The sequence below is a fragment of the Pseudorca crassidens genome, chromosome 13 (genome assembly GCF_039906515.1).
Source record: "Pseudorca crassidens isolate mPseCra1 chromosome 13, mPseCra1.hap1, whole genome shotgun sequence".
Lineage (NCBI taxonomy): Eukaryota > Metazoa > Chordata > Mammalia > Artiodactyla > Delphinidae > Pseudorca > Pseudorca crassidens.
The window spans coordinates 30023325-30042145 of record NC_090308.1 but is presented as its reverse complement, the minus strand read 5'-3'; the positions used below and the strand labels follow the sequence as shown (position 1 = coordinate 30042145).

The following is an 18821-nucleotide window of genomic DNA, read 5'->3' as shown; positions in this document are numbered from 1 at the left end:
TGGGCGGCCCTCATCAACCTCCTTCTGTGCTGAAACCTAGGCTCCCTGAGGGTCCCCAGAGCCTTCTCAACTGGTGACAATTTCCTCCCCCCCTCCTCTGACCTGGGGGTGGAACAGGTGTCAGTCTGTAGGATGGGTGACCACTGTTTCCTCCTCCTCCCTGCCGACTTTCAGTTTTAGAGCTATTGCTGTCCAACTCATTCAACCCACCTTGCTGCAGACATCCACAGATGTCTTTTCTTCTCATTCTTTGACTATTTTAGCCCCTGAGTCACTGATGTTCTTTTCGATGCTTCTACTGTCCTACATATCGGTGATTTCAATATCCAATTGCTGAGCCTCTAATGCCCAGGCCTCTCAATTCTTTGAACACATGTTTTTTCAAAGACTTTGCCTGTGGTGCTTTCCGAGCCACCCACAGCCATGGTCACACCCCAAACCTGTCATTACCAATAACTGCAGCTTCTCTATCATCTCCATTTCAGGTGTCACTCTCTGATTACCATCTGCTACCTTTAGAGTGATCGCCTTCTAAGACCCCAGCTTTAGTGATCCTACCACTTTTTCACTGCCCCTCACATACTTCATGTCCTCACTTTCCTCTTCCCTAGCCTAGACTCCATATACACAGTCATCTGTCACTGGTTTCTTGCATTTCTCCTCAGCCCTCTTCCCTCCTACTGTGGTCACAGTTAGGTGACAAAACCCCAACCTGTCCCATGCAGCTGAACATGGGTGCAAAAAAGAATCGCCGTGATGACTTATTTCACTTTAAATTCTTGACTGCACAGCACGCCTGCCTCATCTCCCCAATTCCTGGAACACTAAGTCACACTTCCTCCTCTCTCCCCTAACTTCTCATGCCTCGTCACGCATTGTCATTCTCCACCAGTGACCTTATTTCTAGATCACTGAGACAATAGGAACAACCCGAAGACACTTCCACAATCTCCTTTGACCCTACCCACCACCACATGCAACAGTCTCTGTGCTCCCCATGCTTGTACTTTATCCCATTCCTTGTTGCCTAGTTCAAAGACTTCAGGCCAGCAATTTCCTCCCTCTCACTATCAACACTTCTTTCCTATCAATCCTATTGCTGTCATCTTAAAAACACACAAACAAACCCCCAACCCCCTCATTTATGCCACACCCACTGGCAGCTATGACCTCACTTGACTCCTAGAAAGACTTGTCTCCACTTGCTATCTCCAGTCGCTCTCCTCCCAGTGTCTTTTGAGCCTACTTTATCATGCTTTCACCTGCACTATTTCACCAGCACAGCTCTCATCTGAGGTCACCTATGCCCTACACATTGTTAAATTCAGCAGTCAATTCTAAAGCCTCAGTTTACCTAACCGAATAGCAGCATTTGAGAGAGCTGACCTGCCATCGCTCTTGAAACGCTTTCTCCTCTCCATTCTAAAACTATACATTCACGTGGTTTTCTTCTGTATCACTAGCTATTCTTCTTGGTCATTTTTGTTCGTTCCTCCTCGGCTCTCTAGGCTCTAAATCAGGGATCAACAAACTTTCTTTGTCTCAGATAATAAATACTTTAAGCTCTGCAGTTCATTCATATGGTTTCTGTCATAAATACTCAACTATGCCTCTGTTGTACAAAACCTGTTGTAGATAACGCATAAACAAATGGATGTAGTTTGCCGACCACATCCTAAATATTTACAAGTCCTCAGACACCCCTCTTCTCTATCTGCACTTATCTCCTAGGTGATCTCACCTAATCTCATGGCTTTAAATACCATCTATGTACAGATAACGCCCAGATTTATACCCCCAGGCCAGACGTCTACCCTTTACCCCATCTTCTCGGTACCAATGCCTATCAAACCTTTACCTGGGTGACACCTAGCCCCTGAATCGTAACAGATCCAAAAATCACTGATTTATAGCCATCCAAACCAGCTCCAGTGACAGATTTCCGCATCTCAGAAAACGGCACCGCCATGATTTTCGTGAGCCAGGCCAAAACCTTACAGTCACCCTTGAATTTACTCTCTCACATCCATATCCAGATAGTCAGTAGATCTTTTTGGCTCTACATTTAAAAAATATCCAGAATCCCACTGCTTCTCACCACTTCACTGCTTCCGTACTGATCCAAGACAACATAGCTGCCCACGTGGATTCCTGCAATAGGCTTTTAAGTGCTTTGTTTTTGGTCTTGTCCCTTTGCAGTCTGCTCACCTAAGTCAAATGATAACGCTCCTCTGCTCAAATCCTCCTGTGGCTTCCCCTCCATTAATACAAAAACAGTCCTCACGATGGCTCAGGGGCCTATGTAATCTGGTCTCCTGTGACTTCTGACATCGTCTCCATCCTCCTCTTGCTGACTCCATTGGCCCACGATGTCAGGCGTGCTTCTGCCTGAAGGCCTTTGCACCTGCGGTTCCCTCTGCCTGGAACATGTTCTCTTGCCTGCTCCCTTACTTCCGTGAAGTCTTCACTAAAATGTCACCTATCAGTGAGGCCTTACCTGACTCCCCCAGAAAAGCAGCACATTCCCCCCACCTCCTGCAGTCCTACCCCCGACCTGGCCTTATTTTCCCCGTAACACTTATCACCATCTACTTACTTTTCTTTCTGTTTTAATTGTCTCTCTCTTCCAATTAGATTGTAAGATCTTTTATCTGTTGTTTAATTTCAGCTGAATCCTCAAGGCCTAGATATATGCCTGGATATAGTAGGCATTCAATAAACATTTACTGGATGAATGAATGGCTTTTGAAAATTTACCCTACTGGGGCTACAGAGGAGGGTAAGAATGGACAAATAATAATTATATTAAACTATAGGTCCAAGCATTTCAACTGAACCAAATTCAGAAAATGTATTAAATATATCTTTAGCATACCCACAGATATCTTCATATATCAAAATGATAAAGATGATCAGAATCCTGATCAATGTTGACAACTACACCTTAAATGAATTACAATTACATTTAAAACTTAAAGGAAGTCTTAGTCACTGATTTTTTTTTAAAGAATTTTTCAAAAAGAATTCTCAGTATCTAAGTAATACAACTAAATTAATGTACTAAAAAAGCTATAAGAATTAATGTTCAGGCAAATGGCTTCTTATTCCCTCTACTTTAAAAGACAAGATAGTGTGCACAATTATGAACAGATGTTTTCCCCAAAGTCCTTGGTGTGATAAGAATTAAATTGGGATAAGACAGAAACCAGAGATCCTGGAAATAAGCTAGAATGATGTTAAATGTTACCTTCCATGATCTCAGCAGCAGTAGACCCTGATTAAATTTGGAACTTCTTAAATAAATTAAGCTGGTCATTTCCACCAGTAGGAGCCGAAAACGAGATCTGTTTTAGATAATGCCAAGGGTGATGCTTTGTTTATTACAGACACTGTACTTTTGATTTCAGGAGGACCGAAAGAGAGGAAGGAGCTACCCTGGCTTGAGAAGTTACCACAGGTAAACTGCATGTAGCTTCCTTCTGCCTCATGAAATTGAATGAGTAGGGCTTACCTATTACATCTCCTTGCTCATGAATCATCATTCCCAAATCTTTAAATATTTCATTAATATCCATAATATCAGCCTAAGAGAAAAAAAAATGCATATTATTGTAATCAGAAATTCAGTCCCCAATCCACAAAAGGAGAAAATTTTAAAAAACACAAACCACTGCTCATACCTAGGTGAGCATGCATCTGGACCTAATAACATATATTTGGGGAATATCAGAAAACTATTTTACTATAGGCAATACCAAGTAAGTAGCCTCTGAATCTCAGTTCTCTAAAATAAGTTTGTGATGTTAAAAATATCAAGTGATTCAGAGTGGAAATGAAGGACTATACAATAGAGAAGGGTTGTGGGTTACTGAATTTATGTCATGCAATATGATTAGTTTTGTTATCATGAATAGTATTTCCTCAAAAAAGTAAAAAATATTCTTATTGTATTTCTAGTAAAAATGTATATGTCAATTTGACACTTTAAAAGAATAAAACATTAGGTGTAAATTCAAAGCCTCACATTAATAAATCTGAAAATGCAATGGAAGAGTGATGGATAAATAAGTTATAAATTTAATTTTCTTCAATATATAACTATTATTTTGCTTGATTAAAAAGTAAAGTTTAAACACTTTATTCAGGAAAGGTGGGGCAATTTACATATTCATCCTGTGCCTCAGTTTCCCCATCTGTAGAAGGGCAATGATAATGACACAGTTAATTACTTCACAGAGCTTTTATGAGAACTAAGTAAGACAATTAAAGAATTCATCACATAGTGCTTGGTGCATGAAGCCCTCAATAAATGGTAGCTATTGTTAGCTATTATTAGCCCACTTCCTAGGGAACAGGTAGGTTCCCTAAGAACTAAGGCTACTAAACCTTTTAGACCTCTTTGATATCCTACACACACTAAAGAGAAATAAAAAACTTTTAAAGCCCTTGGAAAAGTCTTATTCATGCAGGTGTGATGTGTATCATGTGCCATGGAAGCTTTCTAGACTCTCTGAACAGACCTTTATCTCTAGACTGATAATTTTCTCAATGCTCAGGTGGCTTGAGATGACTTAACAGAACTAAAAAAAAAAAAAAGTTGGAGTAGAGGGAAGTATATTTTCTCATCCTTGCACTAATTCTAAAGAAATTACTTTATTTTAACAGAATGACTCTAATTTATATGAAATATGCCATCAAATTGATACATCTATTTAGTTTTCTTTCTTGACCTCTCTCCCAGCATCATCTAAGCATCTTGAGGACAAACTCACTAAGAACAGAACAGCAATCCAATTCTGCAATGTAAAGCTTACTTCGAGTTGCCTAATAGAAGACTCTCTCTCCTGAATAAGGCGGAGGTCATCCTCTGTAATTTCTTCATCCTGCACTTGCACCTGAGGCTGAGTTTGGCTATTAAAAAGAAAAGAATATGTAAAAAAGAAAAACCAGTATGAAAACAATGAGGCTTCCTTTTTATTTAAGAAATACTTATTGAATAGAATATTTTTTCTTCAAAGTCATAGAACTGCTCACTTAAATTCTAAAAATATAACAGAAATGTTAACCAAATTTTATTCATGTTTCATTTCAATGATGTTATTATTATTTAATTATTGGAAACTATTATATTTGGCAAGTGAGTACTTCTTCTTGGTTGATTTAAACTTCACCTATGGGAATAATCTATATCAAATAATAATTAAGTCAATAATATTTATTTGGATAATTAAAGAGTATTATTGCTATACTGGAATATTTTTATATATTTTATAATAAATAATGACTTTGAAAATTTTTCAAACTTATTGTTTTCTATTTATAAATAACTTAGGATAGTCATGATATATACTGAAAGCTTTAATTCTGCCCAGGGACTGTGATGTAAAAAACGTATTTGAAGAATTATCTTTTGATCTGTATAATGTTTTATACTTCTTACCTTTCCCAGGACACAAGATTCCTTTCTTTTGAGCTCTCCTCAGGAAAACCACCCTGAATAATTTAGTAACAGAATGGATTGAGAAGATGCAAAGGAAAAACACACAACACTCACATTTTACTTCATAATAATCTAAACCGATTTATGTACACACTGGAGTGCAGGTGTAAGAAAAGAGAGAGAAAAGTTCTTGTTCTAGTATTTTAGGTCAATTACTTCAAGTAATAAAAAAAATTATATCCTAAGCTGACAAAGAAGGAATTCATTAAATATTCTCAAGGGCCAAATAACAAATATTATTTGATTAAAACATAATGTAGTCTTGGAACCTCTATGTTAAGGAACAACGAAACAACCTGTGATAGTTTCTAGGGAGATTTAAAATTAGATTAAGTCAAGATTCCACTCTAACTTATCCTTTATTTTCTCCAGGTGTACATTCGTTTTAAATATTCATACAATATATTCACTGTTCATTTACATCATCTTCATATAATGCAGGATTAAAGTGCTCTCTACTCCAGCACGAATACAAAGTAACAGCCTCAGGCTCAAGTTAGGATTTGACTCTAATCTTTTCTGACAAAACGTTTCTATATTTTTACATAATCTTTTGTTCCACAACATTGACAGAATAACCACAATAATACATAATGATCATCCTTCTTAAAAACTGATTAGAAACACCTGAAAATAAGTATTCAAATACCGATTTCCAAGATATTCACAGGTCTTTACGACTCAAGAAACATGCCGTATAGCTCTTCACGGGGCCCTTGGAGGGTACCACGTTCTTTTTACAGTGCTGATTTAAATACTTACAGACACTCTGGAACTGGCTCTTACTCGAGCGACAAACTCTTTCTCTCTCTCAGCAGCCTGTCTCTGCGCCTTCTGAAAGTTTGTCAGTGATGTGGTGAATTCCGCCACTAAGCGATCCTTCTGTATTTTCCTTTGACGCTAGAGGAAAGCCGGGGGGGAAAGAAACCTACCAGAATCAAGCTGTGAAGCTCTATAGAATTTGCAAAAGCTGTTTTGCTGCTCTTTATTTAATTCTGAAAATTTCACTCACTCTCCTATTACAGGGCCTTACTGATTAACTCAATAACATTTTGAACAATTTGACAGTATGTTCAAATACTGTGCTTATTTTACCTTGAGGCAAAAGGCCCATAATGTTGGATTTCTCACCTCAAGTTCTCATCCTAAAAACTGGGCCATGATTTTATGTTAAAGTATTTTTTTTTAATGAAAATAAAACCTTTGACTCACCTAAGTAATAACTTCCACAAAGTAATAAGCAGGGTAATAAATACATGTGCCCCTAGGAAACCTCACATCTTGAATGAGCGTGTATGTTTTATGAAGTCAGTCCTGGAAGGCCAGGAAACAATTACTCAGGAAGCATTTTCTGAGCACTTACTTAATTATGGGTCAGGGCAAGTGCATGGAAATAATTTTTGCTTTATTGAACCAAAGGATACTACCTGGGCAATTAAATATAGTTTTGTGTTCTGTGAACTAATCTCAAATTGATTTTTTCCCCCTAATTTCCTTTCTAGCACAACAGTTCAAAAATCCTACAATACATTTGATTTCTTTCACATTCAATACATCAACAGTGTGTCTTAAAGCTTCATACCTGGTCACTGGGGGTGGTGGGCAGAGATCCAAACTCTTTAATGTACTTATCTGTTTCTTTGGCAAGTTGGTTCGTATATTGCTGCTTCTGTTGCCTAAAATGAGAAAACACACATTATAGCAATAGAACTAACACATTTCTTTAAGCTATAACTCCGCCACTTGATTCAACCCTGATGAATAGTTTTAGAAAAATCACTTTTTTATAGACTGGCTCCAAATTTTCTCTATGAAAACAAAATTTTCAGGTTCTATTCTTTCATAAATATTGAACAAATACTATGTGGAAGGTTCTTTACTCACACATGGAGTAACCAAGCTCTGAGAAATAAATCAGCAGCCATTTAGAAAGGAAGATGACAAAAGCCAACAGGAGATTGTAAGGTGTATGATGTTTGAGATTTGGTGGCTGTGGGAGCCTTTGATGTGCATCCCACAATTGGGACGTCAGTTGAATAAGTAAAGAAGATTTGTTGTCTTTAACTCTGCCCAGTTCCCAGGTCTCAGGGTACAGCCAGCCTCTCATATTTCTCTACCTGAACATTTATATCCTATACTTAAAAAAAAAAAAAAAAAAAGCAGAGACGAGTAATAATACGAATTTACTATTATTTAAGTTTGCTGTGGAAAAAACAATAGCACTCCTCTGTAAAAAGAACAGAACAGAGTAAAAGAGGTAAATTATATAGCTATTTATATCTATCTTGCTAGCTAGCTTATGAAGTAAAAACTAAGATCTCTAACTAAAGAAATTAGCACTAAAAAAAAGCCTGTATTAATGTGATGCTTTACAAGTACAACATCAGTACTTCTCATATATATTATCTCTCATTTTAAACATGTATTGGTCACACTTAGGATCCTTTAAAATAATGATACTATGTAAAAATATGTTTTCGTATAGATATCTGTATTTGACTGATAAGGAAGAATTATACCCTACTTTTATATACTTACCAAGTGCCCTATCTTTAATATGCCTTTTAAAAATCTTTAGAAAAAGTAATATAATTAAAATTCTAAAAGAAGACTTTAATGATGTCTACATATTCAGAATCTCCACTATTAACCTTAGCAAAATATTATTAACTACTAAGAATTATGGTTTCTATTCCATTTTACTTTATTTTAATAAATGATGGTTTATTATTTAGATTTGGGGCATGTTTAGCTCCTTGATATCTACCCACTGCAGAAAACTGCAATACAAATTAGAAACAACTGCAAATTCCTCAAATTGTACTTCATAAAAATATGAATTACTATTACCTATCTCTTAATTTCTTCTTTGCAATTTTTCCTTCTGTAGCTAATGTTTGGCATATCACTTATTACATATATATTACTTGAAATTTGTAGCTGTTAACAGTGCTGAACTAAGATTTAAGATTCAGGTTCAGAATAATGTTGGGCAAATCATCAAACCCCAAACAGACATGTTTTCCTTATAAGTAAAATGGAAATAGTTCTTTTAATCTATCTAGCTCACTCCAATTTTGTAAGTTTCAGATGAGAAAATGTGTAAAAACACTCTGTAAAGTCTGTAACCCATGAAGTATTATTGCTGTTTTTCTAATAGCATGTTAATTTATTCAAATATGTACTAGATAACTTCATTACAACTTTTTTTTTTTTAAACAGAGGCTAATGCTTTCTGAAATTCAAATATGTAAATATAAACTTTTAGGGGCATAGTTCATATTGGATATGCATTGAATCTCAGTGAAGTAAAAATCATCATATGGATTGTTAGCTATGGGAAATGAATCACATAAGTAGAGAAGCTCAGAGTACCGTTTTTCAAAGCCATCAAAAACAACCTATTAAAAGGTATAAGAAAGCTAACCAAAGAAGTTCTGCTTTGATAGAGTAAGCCAGATCTTTAAAATGAAGAAACACATCTGCCCACTCTGGACAGGAAAAAACCTACACAAAAGCTTAGTACAAATGAGGCAGCAGAAAAACCTTATTAATTTTCCATTGTTTTCTCCAATAAACGTAACACTACACACTATCAAAGGAACATAACAATAGGTGGTTTTTCCCATTTCCTTTTTCTTGTTTAATTAATACTTACAGCTGCTGCCTCAATTCAGGTGAATCTTGAGGTGTTCCAAGTTGATTCAGAGTCCTCTGTATTTCTGCAGCTATTATGATAGAAAATAAATGTGTAATTGTTACAAATGTTAGGGCAATAGAAATTAATACAAACAATAGGACAGTTAGAAAAAGACAGAAAAACAAAGAGATAAATATAAGAAGTATTAGTTGAGAAACAAAAAAGAAATGGTTTATTCAAATCTAATTAGTGACAATGGACTAATTTTCAAGATTAATTAAATTAATTAAAACTCAAGATTAGAGACAATGGATTTATTTTCAAGAGTATTGTGTGGGGACCTTACCATGTGAAACGGCAATTATGAGCCAAAAATATTATCGTCTTCCCTATTCCATCAGAACATTTAGTACAATGGCACATGGACTTTCACGTAACTCTACTGGCATAAAAATTGTAAGGAAAATAATTGTTACAATTACATAATTCACTGGGATATAAAGTGAATGAATTATAGTTAATAAATGAAGGGGGAATAACAAAATTAGAAAAATTATTTTTCAACTATGTAATAAGTGATTCAAGCAAAGATCAAAGGACGCTAAAACCATGGGGATACTCACATGACCTCAAATTATCATCACACAGATGTCACTACTTTGAGTTAACTTTATCGAAGATAAATCTGTTGCTTATAAAACAAATGATCAAATTTAGGACCACCAATGGTACAAACTAGCATTATGAGCCTCCTGACATAATGTAACACGAAAGTCACAATATGACCTATGTATTTTGCTCGCCAAAATATTTAACCCAAATCTAATCATGAGAAAGAAATCAGACCAATTTAAATTATGGGCTAATCTACACAACAACTGGCCTGTACTTTTTAAAATGTCAATGTCAACAAAAGAAAAAAAGTATGAAAGCAGGAAAGCTTTCTAAATTAAAGAACTAAAAAACACAAAACACTAAAACACCCAGTGTATGATTTTTGACTGGATTCTGAATCAGGAAAAAAAAAAAAGACAAACCCACAAAAACTATAAAAAAGTTGTGGAGACAACTGGAGAAACTTGAATTTGAATCTGGAGAGAGAGAGACTAAACAAGAGTTGAAAAATGTCAGCAACTGGTGAACCCAGGTAAAGGGTATATAAAAAATTCACTGTACTATACTTTTACTCTTCTGTAGGTTTTAAATATTTTATGCTAAGTTCACCACTCAGAAGTCTATGACCACTGTAATAAAAAAAGGGGCTCTTTACAAAAGGGGAGGTCCTAGTTTTACGCATTTATATACACAAATAAAATGTCAAGTAGAAACAAGTTGAAAATCCATCTCAAAGTAAGAAACTTTCACACTTCCAAGAACTAGAGAAAAATGATTCAACCCACCCATTCTTTTCATTTAAAATAATCATTTATTTATACAGCTTAAATGCTTTTATATAGTCACTATTTATTGATATTTATGGGATCAAAGGAATGACTGTATTCCAAAGCACAGGATAACTTTTTTTCACTGAGAATGATGTAATAAATATTGGTTTCAAGTCAAAGATGAAAAATATAAATGCTGGAGAGGAATCATATAGCAACTGTTAACCATTCAGCTACTTACAAAGGAATTTCTTTTTGCAGTTCTTTTCGGTAACAGATTTTTCTTTTGTGAGGTGGAGGAATTTTGTTTGCTGTTTTATAACATATGGCGGCTTCCAATTAGTTACATATTTCCTTCTTAACCTCAGCAGATTTTCTTGGGCTACCTTATAGGGGGTTTAAAGCTTTTATTTTCAAAAAAAGTATGTTGATAAGACAAACTGATGCAGGCATTTATCACATATCGAGAGGGCTCTTGTCTTTTAAAAAAGGTCACAATAAGTGAAAAAAAAAATAGATTGCTCAATAAATGACACGAGGAAAACTGACTAACCACTTGGGGGTTAAAACAGAGAACTCTAGCTTACCTCATGAAGTAAAATAAATCTGTAATAAATTATTAATATAAGAAACTATTAAACTGCTACATAAAACTATAAAAATGTATTTATTACACAATCTTATTTATGATCTTGGCATGAGGTATAAAATATTATCCAAGTATGATATAAAACTAAAAACCATGAAGGAAAATATGTCAAACTGGCAAAACATACACAAAATTTTAAAATACTATATGAAAAATATGTATCTACATTACAAATAAATAAAAGTAACGTGTGTGTGTGTGTGTGTGTGTGTGTGTGTGTGTGTACGTACACGGGAGAAAATACCTGCAGCATATAATGAGTAAAGGGGTTAATATCCCTAATATAGAAAAGAATCCTATAAACTGGAAATATAAAAATAGCTCAATGAAAAATGGGTAAAAGGTATCATCTTAAAATTATAATAAGCAAAAAAAATATGAGAAATTAAACTTCATTGATAATCAACACATATCAGATTGGTAAAAATCAAGAAAAATAAGCAGATGATAATATAATTACAATCAAAAGCCTTGAAAAAGGTAAAGACATAGGAAGGAGCAATCTCCATCATGTAGAAAGAATCAGAAATAACTGAGAAAAGGTCAGACAGCCAGTACAAAAATCAGCCAGGAACAGGAACTTTAAAAATTGATAATATTCACTGAAAACATGAATAGCAAAAGAAAGATTGAAAAGAATATCAATCCTGGAAAGGATAAATAACTTTAATGTATGAACGCTATATAAAACTGTTCCGCCCTTAAAAAATTTAAGTAGACATGCTTCTGATAGGCCCAGTGGGAAGGAGCCTAAATCTACCAAGTGGTTATTTCCCTAGTTTTTGTAAACAGATACACTCAGCAACCCGTTTTCACCCTTTCTCCCTGAGTAAGGGCTTATATGCAAAGGAAGAGATAACCGGGAGCCCCTGAGGGCGCAATACTCCAACAAAACAGAAAACCAGGAGCAACACCTATTCTTGTGTACTGCTCAGAAAGGCCTCCAAGACCTGACAAGCTGAGCAGGGTGAAGTCTCCCCTATTCCCCTCTTCCCATTTAACTGGCCTGTCTGGAGGATGCAGAAGGCAAAGAGTTATGATGGCTAGCAGAAGCTTATTCAAATGGTGACTCCAACTGCAGTGCTCCTCAAAATGTGATCTATTTACTAGAACAGATCGTCACAATCTCTGGCACCTTGTATAAACCTGCTGATATGGTAAATACTTTTTGCTCTACCCTAAAAAATAGAAAACATGAGAAGGAGTTTGTTTTCAACTGGATGGGATGGCGTAGAGCCTTCACAGTCTTATCTTAGGGTTATATATACTCTTTATCTCTGTACTACAAGTTAGTTGTCAAGGTTGTTGATCCTCTCCTCCAATGGGACACTACACTAGTCCAACACACTGCTTACATGTGCTTTTAGGATCTGAAAGGCAAGAAGCAACATGCACTCTTCAATGCCTTGGAAGGATGGAAGTATGCCAGTAGATAGAAGATAAATTCCGTGAAAATACAGGACCCTGTTTCTTTGGTGAAGAATCTTGGTCCATTAATCCGTATGGATCACTGACATACTCCTGCAAAGTAAATGACAAATTGCTTTTCTTTGCAGTCTCAAATACAAATAGGGAAACAGTGCTTAGTGAGACTTTTTATGTGGCTCCAACCCATTTTACTGAATGCCCCCAAACGTTGCCAGCTCTGGCTTCAGCTCCGCAAAAGAAAAGGCTATCCAGCTAGTTCAAGTGTTGGTACAAGCAGCTCTACAAGTTGGCTTTAATGACCCGGTTGATCCAATGGTAACTCAAGCGCCTGTGCAATTTCAGAGTTCTGTATAACACTAGTGGCAAGTCCCACTAGGAAGAAAAAAACCCACAGGAGTCCCTTAGAATCTTGGAGCAAAATCATGCTCTCTTTGGCAAACCAATGTTATCTTTTGAGGAACAGTTCTAGTTTTGCTACTAAGCCCTGGATAAGAAGTAAACAGTGGTATACTAGGTGACCCAGTGACCTGAGCTGCCTGCTATGTATTAGGTGTTATGTTACCTTGTTAGTTTATCTCTTTCTAGATTTTGTTCTGTGTATGTTAACCAGCCTGCCCCTCACCCCAACTTCTACAGCACTTGTTCACTGGACTAATCAACCAGCAATGGTTTAAGAATAAAAACCACTTGTAGGCTCACCAACTGGACTTCCCCTTTCTCAGATTAACATGATTACTGGAAATGCCATGTACCGAGTTGCAGCAAGAGTGTCAAAAGTAAATAAGTGATGTGGCGCCATCTATGGGGCTATGAGCCAGTCACCCAGTGGCAAGATGATGACACTCCTTCCTTCGTGGTGGAGGCGGAATTTCATACTCACTGAAACAGCAGTACTGTGGATTTTGTTATGCTTCTTCTACTGCCCTCCCCCCCATGATTCTACCAGCTTCCTAATCCATATATTAGTCACAATCACGGTATTCTACACACCGGTGCTTTTGATCAAGATATTCAATTGACAGAGAAAAAAAAATTAACAGAACTTCCAAGGACAACGGGATTCCTTGGTCTCCCAGTACTCCATTATCTGGAAGCTGCTGGACTTCTAGAATCTTTAATGGCCTTTTGAAGACCCAATTACGGTGTCATCTGAGAGACAGTGTCTTGGGAAGGTGACCTGCAGTCCCATGGGATCTTTACGCTCTCAAAGAACCCCCACTCCTTGGTGCTGCTTCACCCACAGCCAGAAAGAACACTCAGATTTAGGAACTAAGGGGCAAAAGTGAAGGGAAATAGTTCACATTTACACCTAATTACTCACTTGCAAATTTTCTTCCATCCCTTGAGGTGATTTACAGACAATATCCAAATAAGGAATATAATCACACCTCCATCTGGTAGAAGCAGAGGAGGAATGGACTGGAAATCACCCACTAGACCTGGCACTGGATGCAGGAAATAAACAGGCCTTGGTCCTATCCATCTGTAGAGATGGGAGAGGAGTTCAGGTTGTATGAGTGAAAGCGGTACCATGTTAGACAGGGGCTTTTTAATTTTTTCAAGCTTAAGTATGCAAAAAGGGAAATATGTTCATTATCGGAAACAAAAGGTATGAACTATAATGGACATTTATTTTTGGTCATCTGATACCCCAAATTCTTATTACATTGGCTCTTTTTGGTTTATAATACCATGACCACTGGGAAGCATCATTACAGAACCAGTCTTAGGGGAAAAAACTGGTTGTTAAACTAGTCTAAGAGTCTTTGGGCTTTGCTTACCTCCATTATGAGTAACGCAGGTGATTAACAGTCAGAGTCCTAGCAACAATCACAAAAAGAAAGGCCAGACTCATAAAACAAGCTACTTGTAATCAAAAGCTAGATTTACTTAGTGCTATTTAGGTTTCGTAAATATTGAAGTTCTTTACAAGTCAAATGCTTTAGCTGACAACCTTCTTCTCACTCTGAAACAATAATTTTAATAACACAGTATCTCATAAATTGAACTTTCTTAGAAACGCAACCATTATGCTTTGCCTAACAGAGTGCATTAAATTAATGACTGCTAGATGCTTTTCATGAATACAAATGTAAGACAAGGCCCCTTACACTCAGGCAGCATGTAATCTAGAAAAGGAGGAAAAAAAGGTACATTATATAAATGTTACAATAATGTTTCAAACGAGGACCTATAATATAGGCATTCAATTGAAGGACAATCCAAAAAGCCTTAACAGAGGTGGCATTTGTATTGTTTTTGAAGTAAGACACTAGACACTTTGTTTTGGAGATTCAAACCTCTAATACCATACTTAGACATAACTTGAAATGATCAGATTACCGACTGGTTCCCCCAACCACAAGGGTAAACTCCTTAAAGGCAAGAACTAGGTATCCATTGTTCATTACTGTATCTCTAGAACCCACCATATTGTTCACACTCAACGAGTATTTTTTAAACTGAACAACAAAAGAGCATTAGAAAGACTGAATCCTATATAAGAAGTCATATGTATTTCTAAAACACAAGGCATATATAAGAAGAAAGCTAAGAAAGGTAGGTATGCTCCTTTATTACTCATTTATTCGACACGGTCCGGCCATCCACTACCCACCGGGCACAGTGAAGGGTTTCTGGACATCAACACTCATTTACTTGTATATCTTTACTTTGTATAGCTCTAAACTTGAGGATCAAGTAAACGTATCATCTGATCAGGTGATAAAGGGCCTATGGAAACATAAATTTGAAATTACTGAATCAAATTTAGGAGAAATATTATATGGCATTAGTTCAATTCTATTATATACATGAAGTTGAGAACCAAACAGAATAACTGATTTGTCCAAGAAACTATGGCTATTTCAGTAGAAGAGCTGGGATTAGAATATAGATTTCTTAGTTTCTAAAACAGTATTTTTCAGTGTCCTAAAAGGGCTAAAAGTAAAAGGCTTTTAAAAAGATCATTTCATAATCCAGGTGTATGATAGTTGCCAAAGCAAACAAAGGAAAAATAAGTCTGTGCTAACTTCGAGTAACTTAATAGGAGTTGAGCTGAGATGCTTAGGTGTTGCAAGTAGTGTTCAAAGTACATTTCAAGTCCTACCAGTGGACCACAAGGATTCTTCCGCCCTACTGAAGTTGATCAGGAAATAAACACCTGTCCTTTCTTCAGGTCTTATGAACTGGCAAGATTCCAGAGACATCAATTTACATATGACCAGTATTACCCTCTTACACCAGGGTCAGCCATTTATGACCTGTCGGGGCTTCCAGCCTAGTTTTATACAGCCCTCCAGCTAAGAATGGTTGTTACATTTTGAAAGGGTTAACAAAAAACAAAACAACAATGAATACACAAGAGACCATACGTGGGTAGCAAAGCCTAAAATGTTTACTATTTGGCTCTTTATAGTAAAAATTGGCCGATCCTTGTCCTAAACTAGTAAAAATTCCTAAAACTTTGTATTCACAAACTCAATTCAGTATGGTACTTGAGTGTACTAAGTACTCACTATGTGGTCTGTTTCACACAAAACTGAACAATGCTGCAAATCTTCCACTGAACACGCATGTATACTAGGTTGGATTTCTGCAATTTTCAGAAAGAATGTTACCAGTACCTCACAGGTGCTGGCTTGTATGGGCTATTATTTTCAATTGCTGCTCTTCTCACATTAATTTAGAAACAATTATCGTTTTTCATTGTACTGGATGAACATTTTTGTAGAGTAACTATGTCGTTACCAATCTATTATTTTATTACTCTCCAGTTTTTGACTATCTCCTAGTTTTAGGATAGTGGTTCAGAGGATCTCTTGCCTTACTCAAGTTGACCATGTTCAAAAATGTTTAAGCAAAATTAGTTCAGAGAAAGAGAGAGAGAGATAAAAAAGAGGTTTCTAGGTAGATGACAAACAGGATGGTGATCTGGAAAAACTGATAATCATTCCTAGCTTCTTCCAGGTCATGTCTACTGGGTTTCATTTCATTACCTTGCCTGGGATACTGTGAATTTATGAAGCAGTCATATTCATTTTTATTGGCATATGTCTAATTTGAAAGAAAAAAACCCTGTGAAACATAAAAATTAAGGAACAAATATTTTACATAACCATAAACAGTTACTTGAAGAAAAATTCACCTGATACTGATAAACTGAGATAGGATTAAATCAAGATGCACCTCTACAACAATAGAATGAATAAATTATTTTTGCATTATCTACAATCTGCAACTATTTGCACCATTACTTCTAGAGAGGTGACTTTACAGTATATATTACATTTTTCATGACGTAAAGATAACACTATTTCCTACACATCCAGAAAAGGTGCATTATTATTTCCACAAAACCCAAACCATCCCCTTTCTGGCTCTTCATTATTTTCAGTACCAAACACCCATTCTGTTCCACGTGAGTCTGCTGCCATCTAGTGGATGATCTAAGGAAAAAAACGCTTCATAGCAAAGGGTATTTTTTTCTGCTGTACAACTGTAGGCAACAGTTGGCATCAGGGGCTGCGTAATGTCACCACCTGTCAGAGTGCCCTGGGGACCAGGGAGGATTATGTCTGACCACTGAGAGTGGCTGGGCTTCCTGGGCCAGCCCTAACAGGCATGTGCGCCTTCAAAGAAATGTCTCCAAACAACGGAGAACAGAATACAACTACTTGCTCTTTTAGCACAAAATATCTGTTGCTCAACCCAAAATAATTCACAGTTGAAACTGTCAATCGTAGAAAAAAATAATGGTTATTAAAACCCTTGGACAAGTGGTTTTGAGATTCTGACTTGGTCTCACCCACATCACACTGAGGAAGAAGAAGTAGAGTGTAACACTGACCAGCAAGCAGCCTGGGAGCCAGACAGTCTGATTTGGAAATCTGACCTCACTTCTTGCTGGCTGCTGACCTTGGGCAATTGACCTCATCTTTCCAAGCTATAACTGCCTCACCAGTCAAGCAGGGGGGGAATCACCTCTTCCTCAGTTATGATGAACTTCAACTGAGGACAGTGTATGTAAGCACCTTGTACTGGAAACAGAAACAGTTCAATAAATGAGAGCAAACAGTATGAAGTGGCTTAATGTTTTTCTCCTGAAAGTCAGAAATGAACAGTAAGAATATTCTTATTAATATATATTAATGTGAACCATGCTGTAGGAGGGTGTTGAAACTTAATAAACTCTGATATAGTTATGAGAATTGTAGAGATAATGATAAATATCAACTGACACAAGACAGTTATAACCCCTAATTAGGAGCGAACTCAGCTACCACCTGACAGTGACATGTATACACACAAGTAAGAAACTGAACTAGAAAAAAAACCCAACTAAATATTAATAAAAACAAATTCTGTTTTAGACAACTCCTCACCTATCAAACACTCTGTCTATTTTAAAGGGTGGGTTGAAATATTACAGACGATATATATAAAAACATTTTCAAAATGGCATAGATTTCTGTAAGAACACGAGATGCTATTACTGGTAAGTTTACTATAATCAGAGTTAGAATCATTAGGTTGGGCTCATTACACAGTACAAGGTGCATAGGATAATGTATCATGAGAAAATATATCAGCTAGTTGAAAATAAGTTTCAACACAAAAAGGTTCTGAGAAAAATAATCAAGTGAACTAGGTCCCAGAAAAGTATATTATAATTCTAAAAAGCACATGTTAAGTAGAAAAACTCCTTAGAGAATCTGAAACAAAGCTACTAAAATAATTATGGGCTTTTTTCCAATAGGCTCTCTATCTCATGCTCTGTCTTGTGACCTGAATAGGGAGCTTATCTTCTCTGTGGGTAAAAGAACTGATGTGAACGGTGGGGAGGAAACTGAAGGATCTTCTAAAGGATGAGTCTTGAGCTGAAAAGCTCAGGGGAAGCCTGCGCCTCGGGGCCAAGCCTGCTGGTTTACTGTGCCCTCCTTCCTGGCACTCCAACACTTGCAGGCAAGTCCTGCTTCCATGAAGCAATCTCCCATTTAGAACACATTTAATTTTAAATTTCTCATTGGTTTTCTTTCCAAATACTTAGAGGGAGAAAGGCACACAGGCTAACGAAGTAGAAATTTAGGGCATTTTAAAGCTACTGTAGACTAATAAAAGAGTTAAATCTAGAGTCATGATTCTTAAAAATGAACAAAGTGCAAAAACAAGCCATTTGAAAACTGTATGTAAACAGTACTTCGGATTTCTAAGATGGCC

At 36.4% G+C, this 18821-nt stretch overlaps 1 protein-coding gene across 1 annotated transcript in view; it reads right to left on the bottom strand.

Moving 5' to 3' along the window:
* STX7 (syntaxin 7) overlaps positions 1 to 18821 on the bottom strand; it is a 49175-nt gene that overhangs the window by 6614 nt on the left and 23740 nt on the right. Inside the window, exons 3-8 of the mRNA XM_067702067.1 lie at positions 9159 to 9228; positions 7083 to 7176; positions 6263 to 6400; positions 5441 to 5493; positions 4815 to 4911; positions 3512 to 3584 (exon numbers count right to left, since the gene is read on the bottom strand). Of these exons, the coding sequence (XP_067558168.1) occupies positions 3512 to 3584; positions 4815 to 4911; positions 5441 to 5493; positions 6263 to 6400; positions 7083 to 7176; positions 9159 to 9228 (525 nt within the window). The remainder of the gene's footprint in view (positions 1 to 3511; positions 3585 to 4814; positions 4912 to 5440; positions 5494 to 6262; positions 6401 to 7082; positions 7177 to 9158; positions 9229 to 18821) is intronic.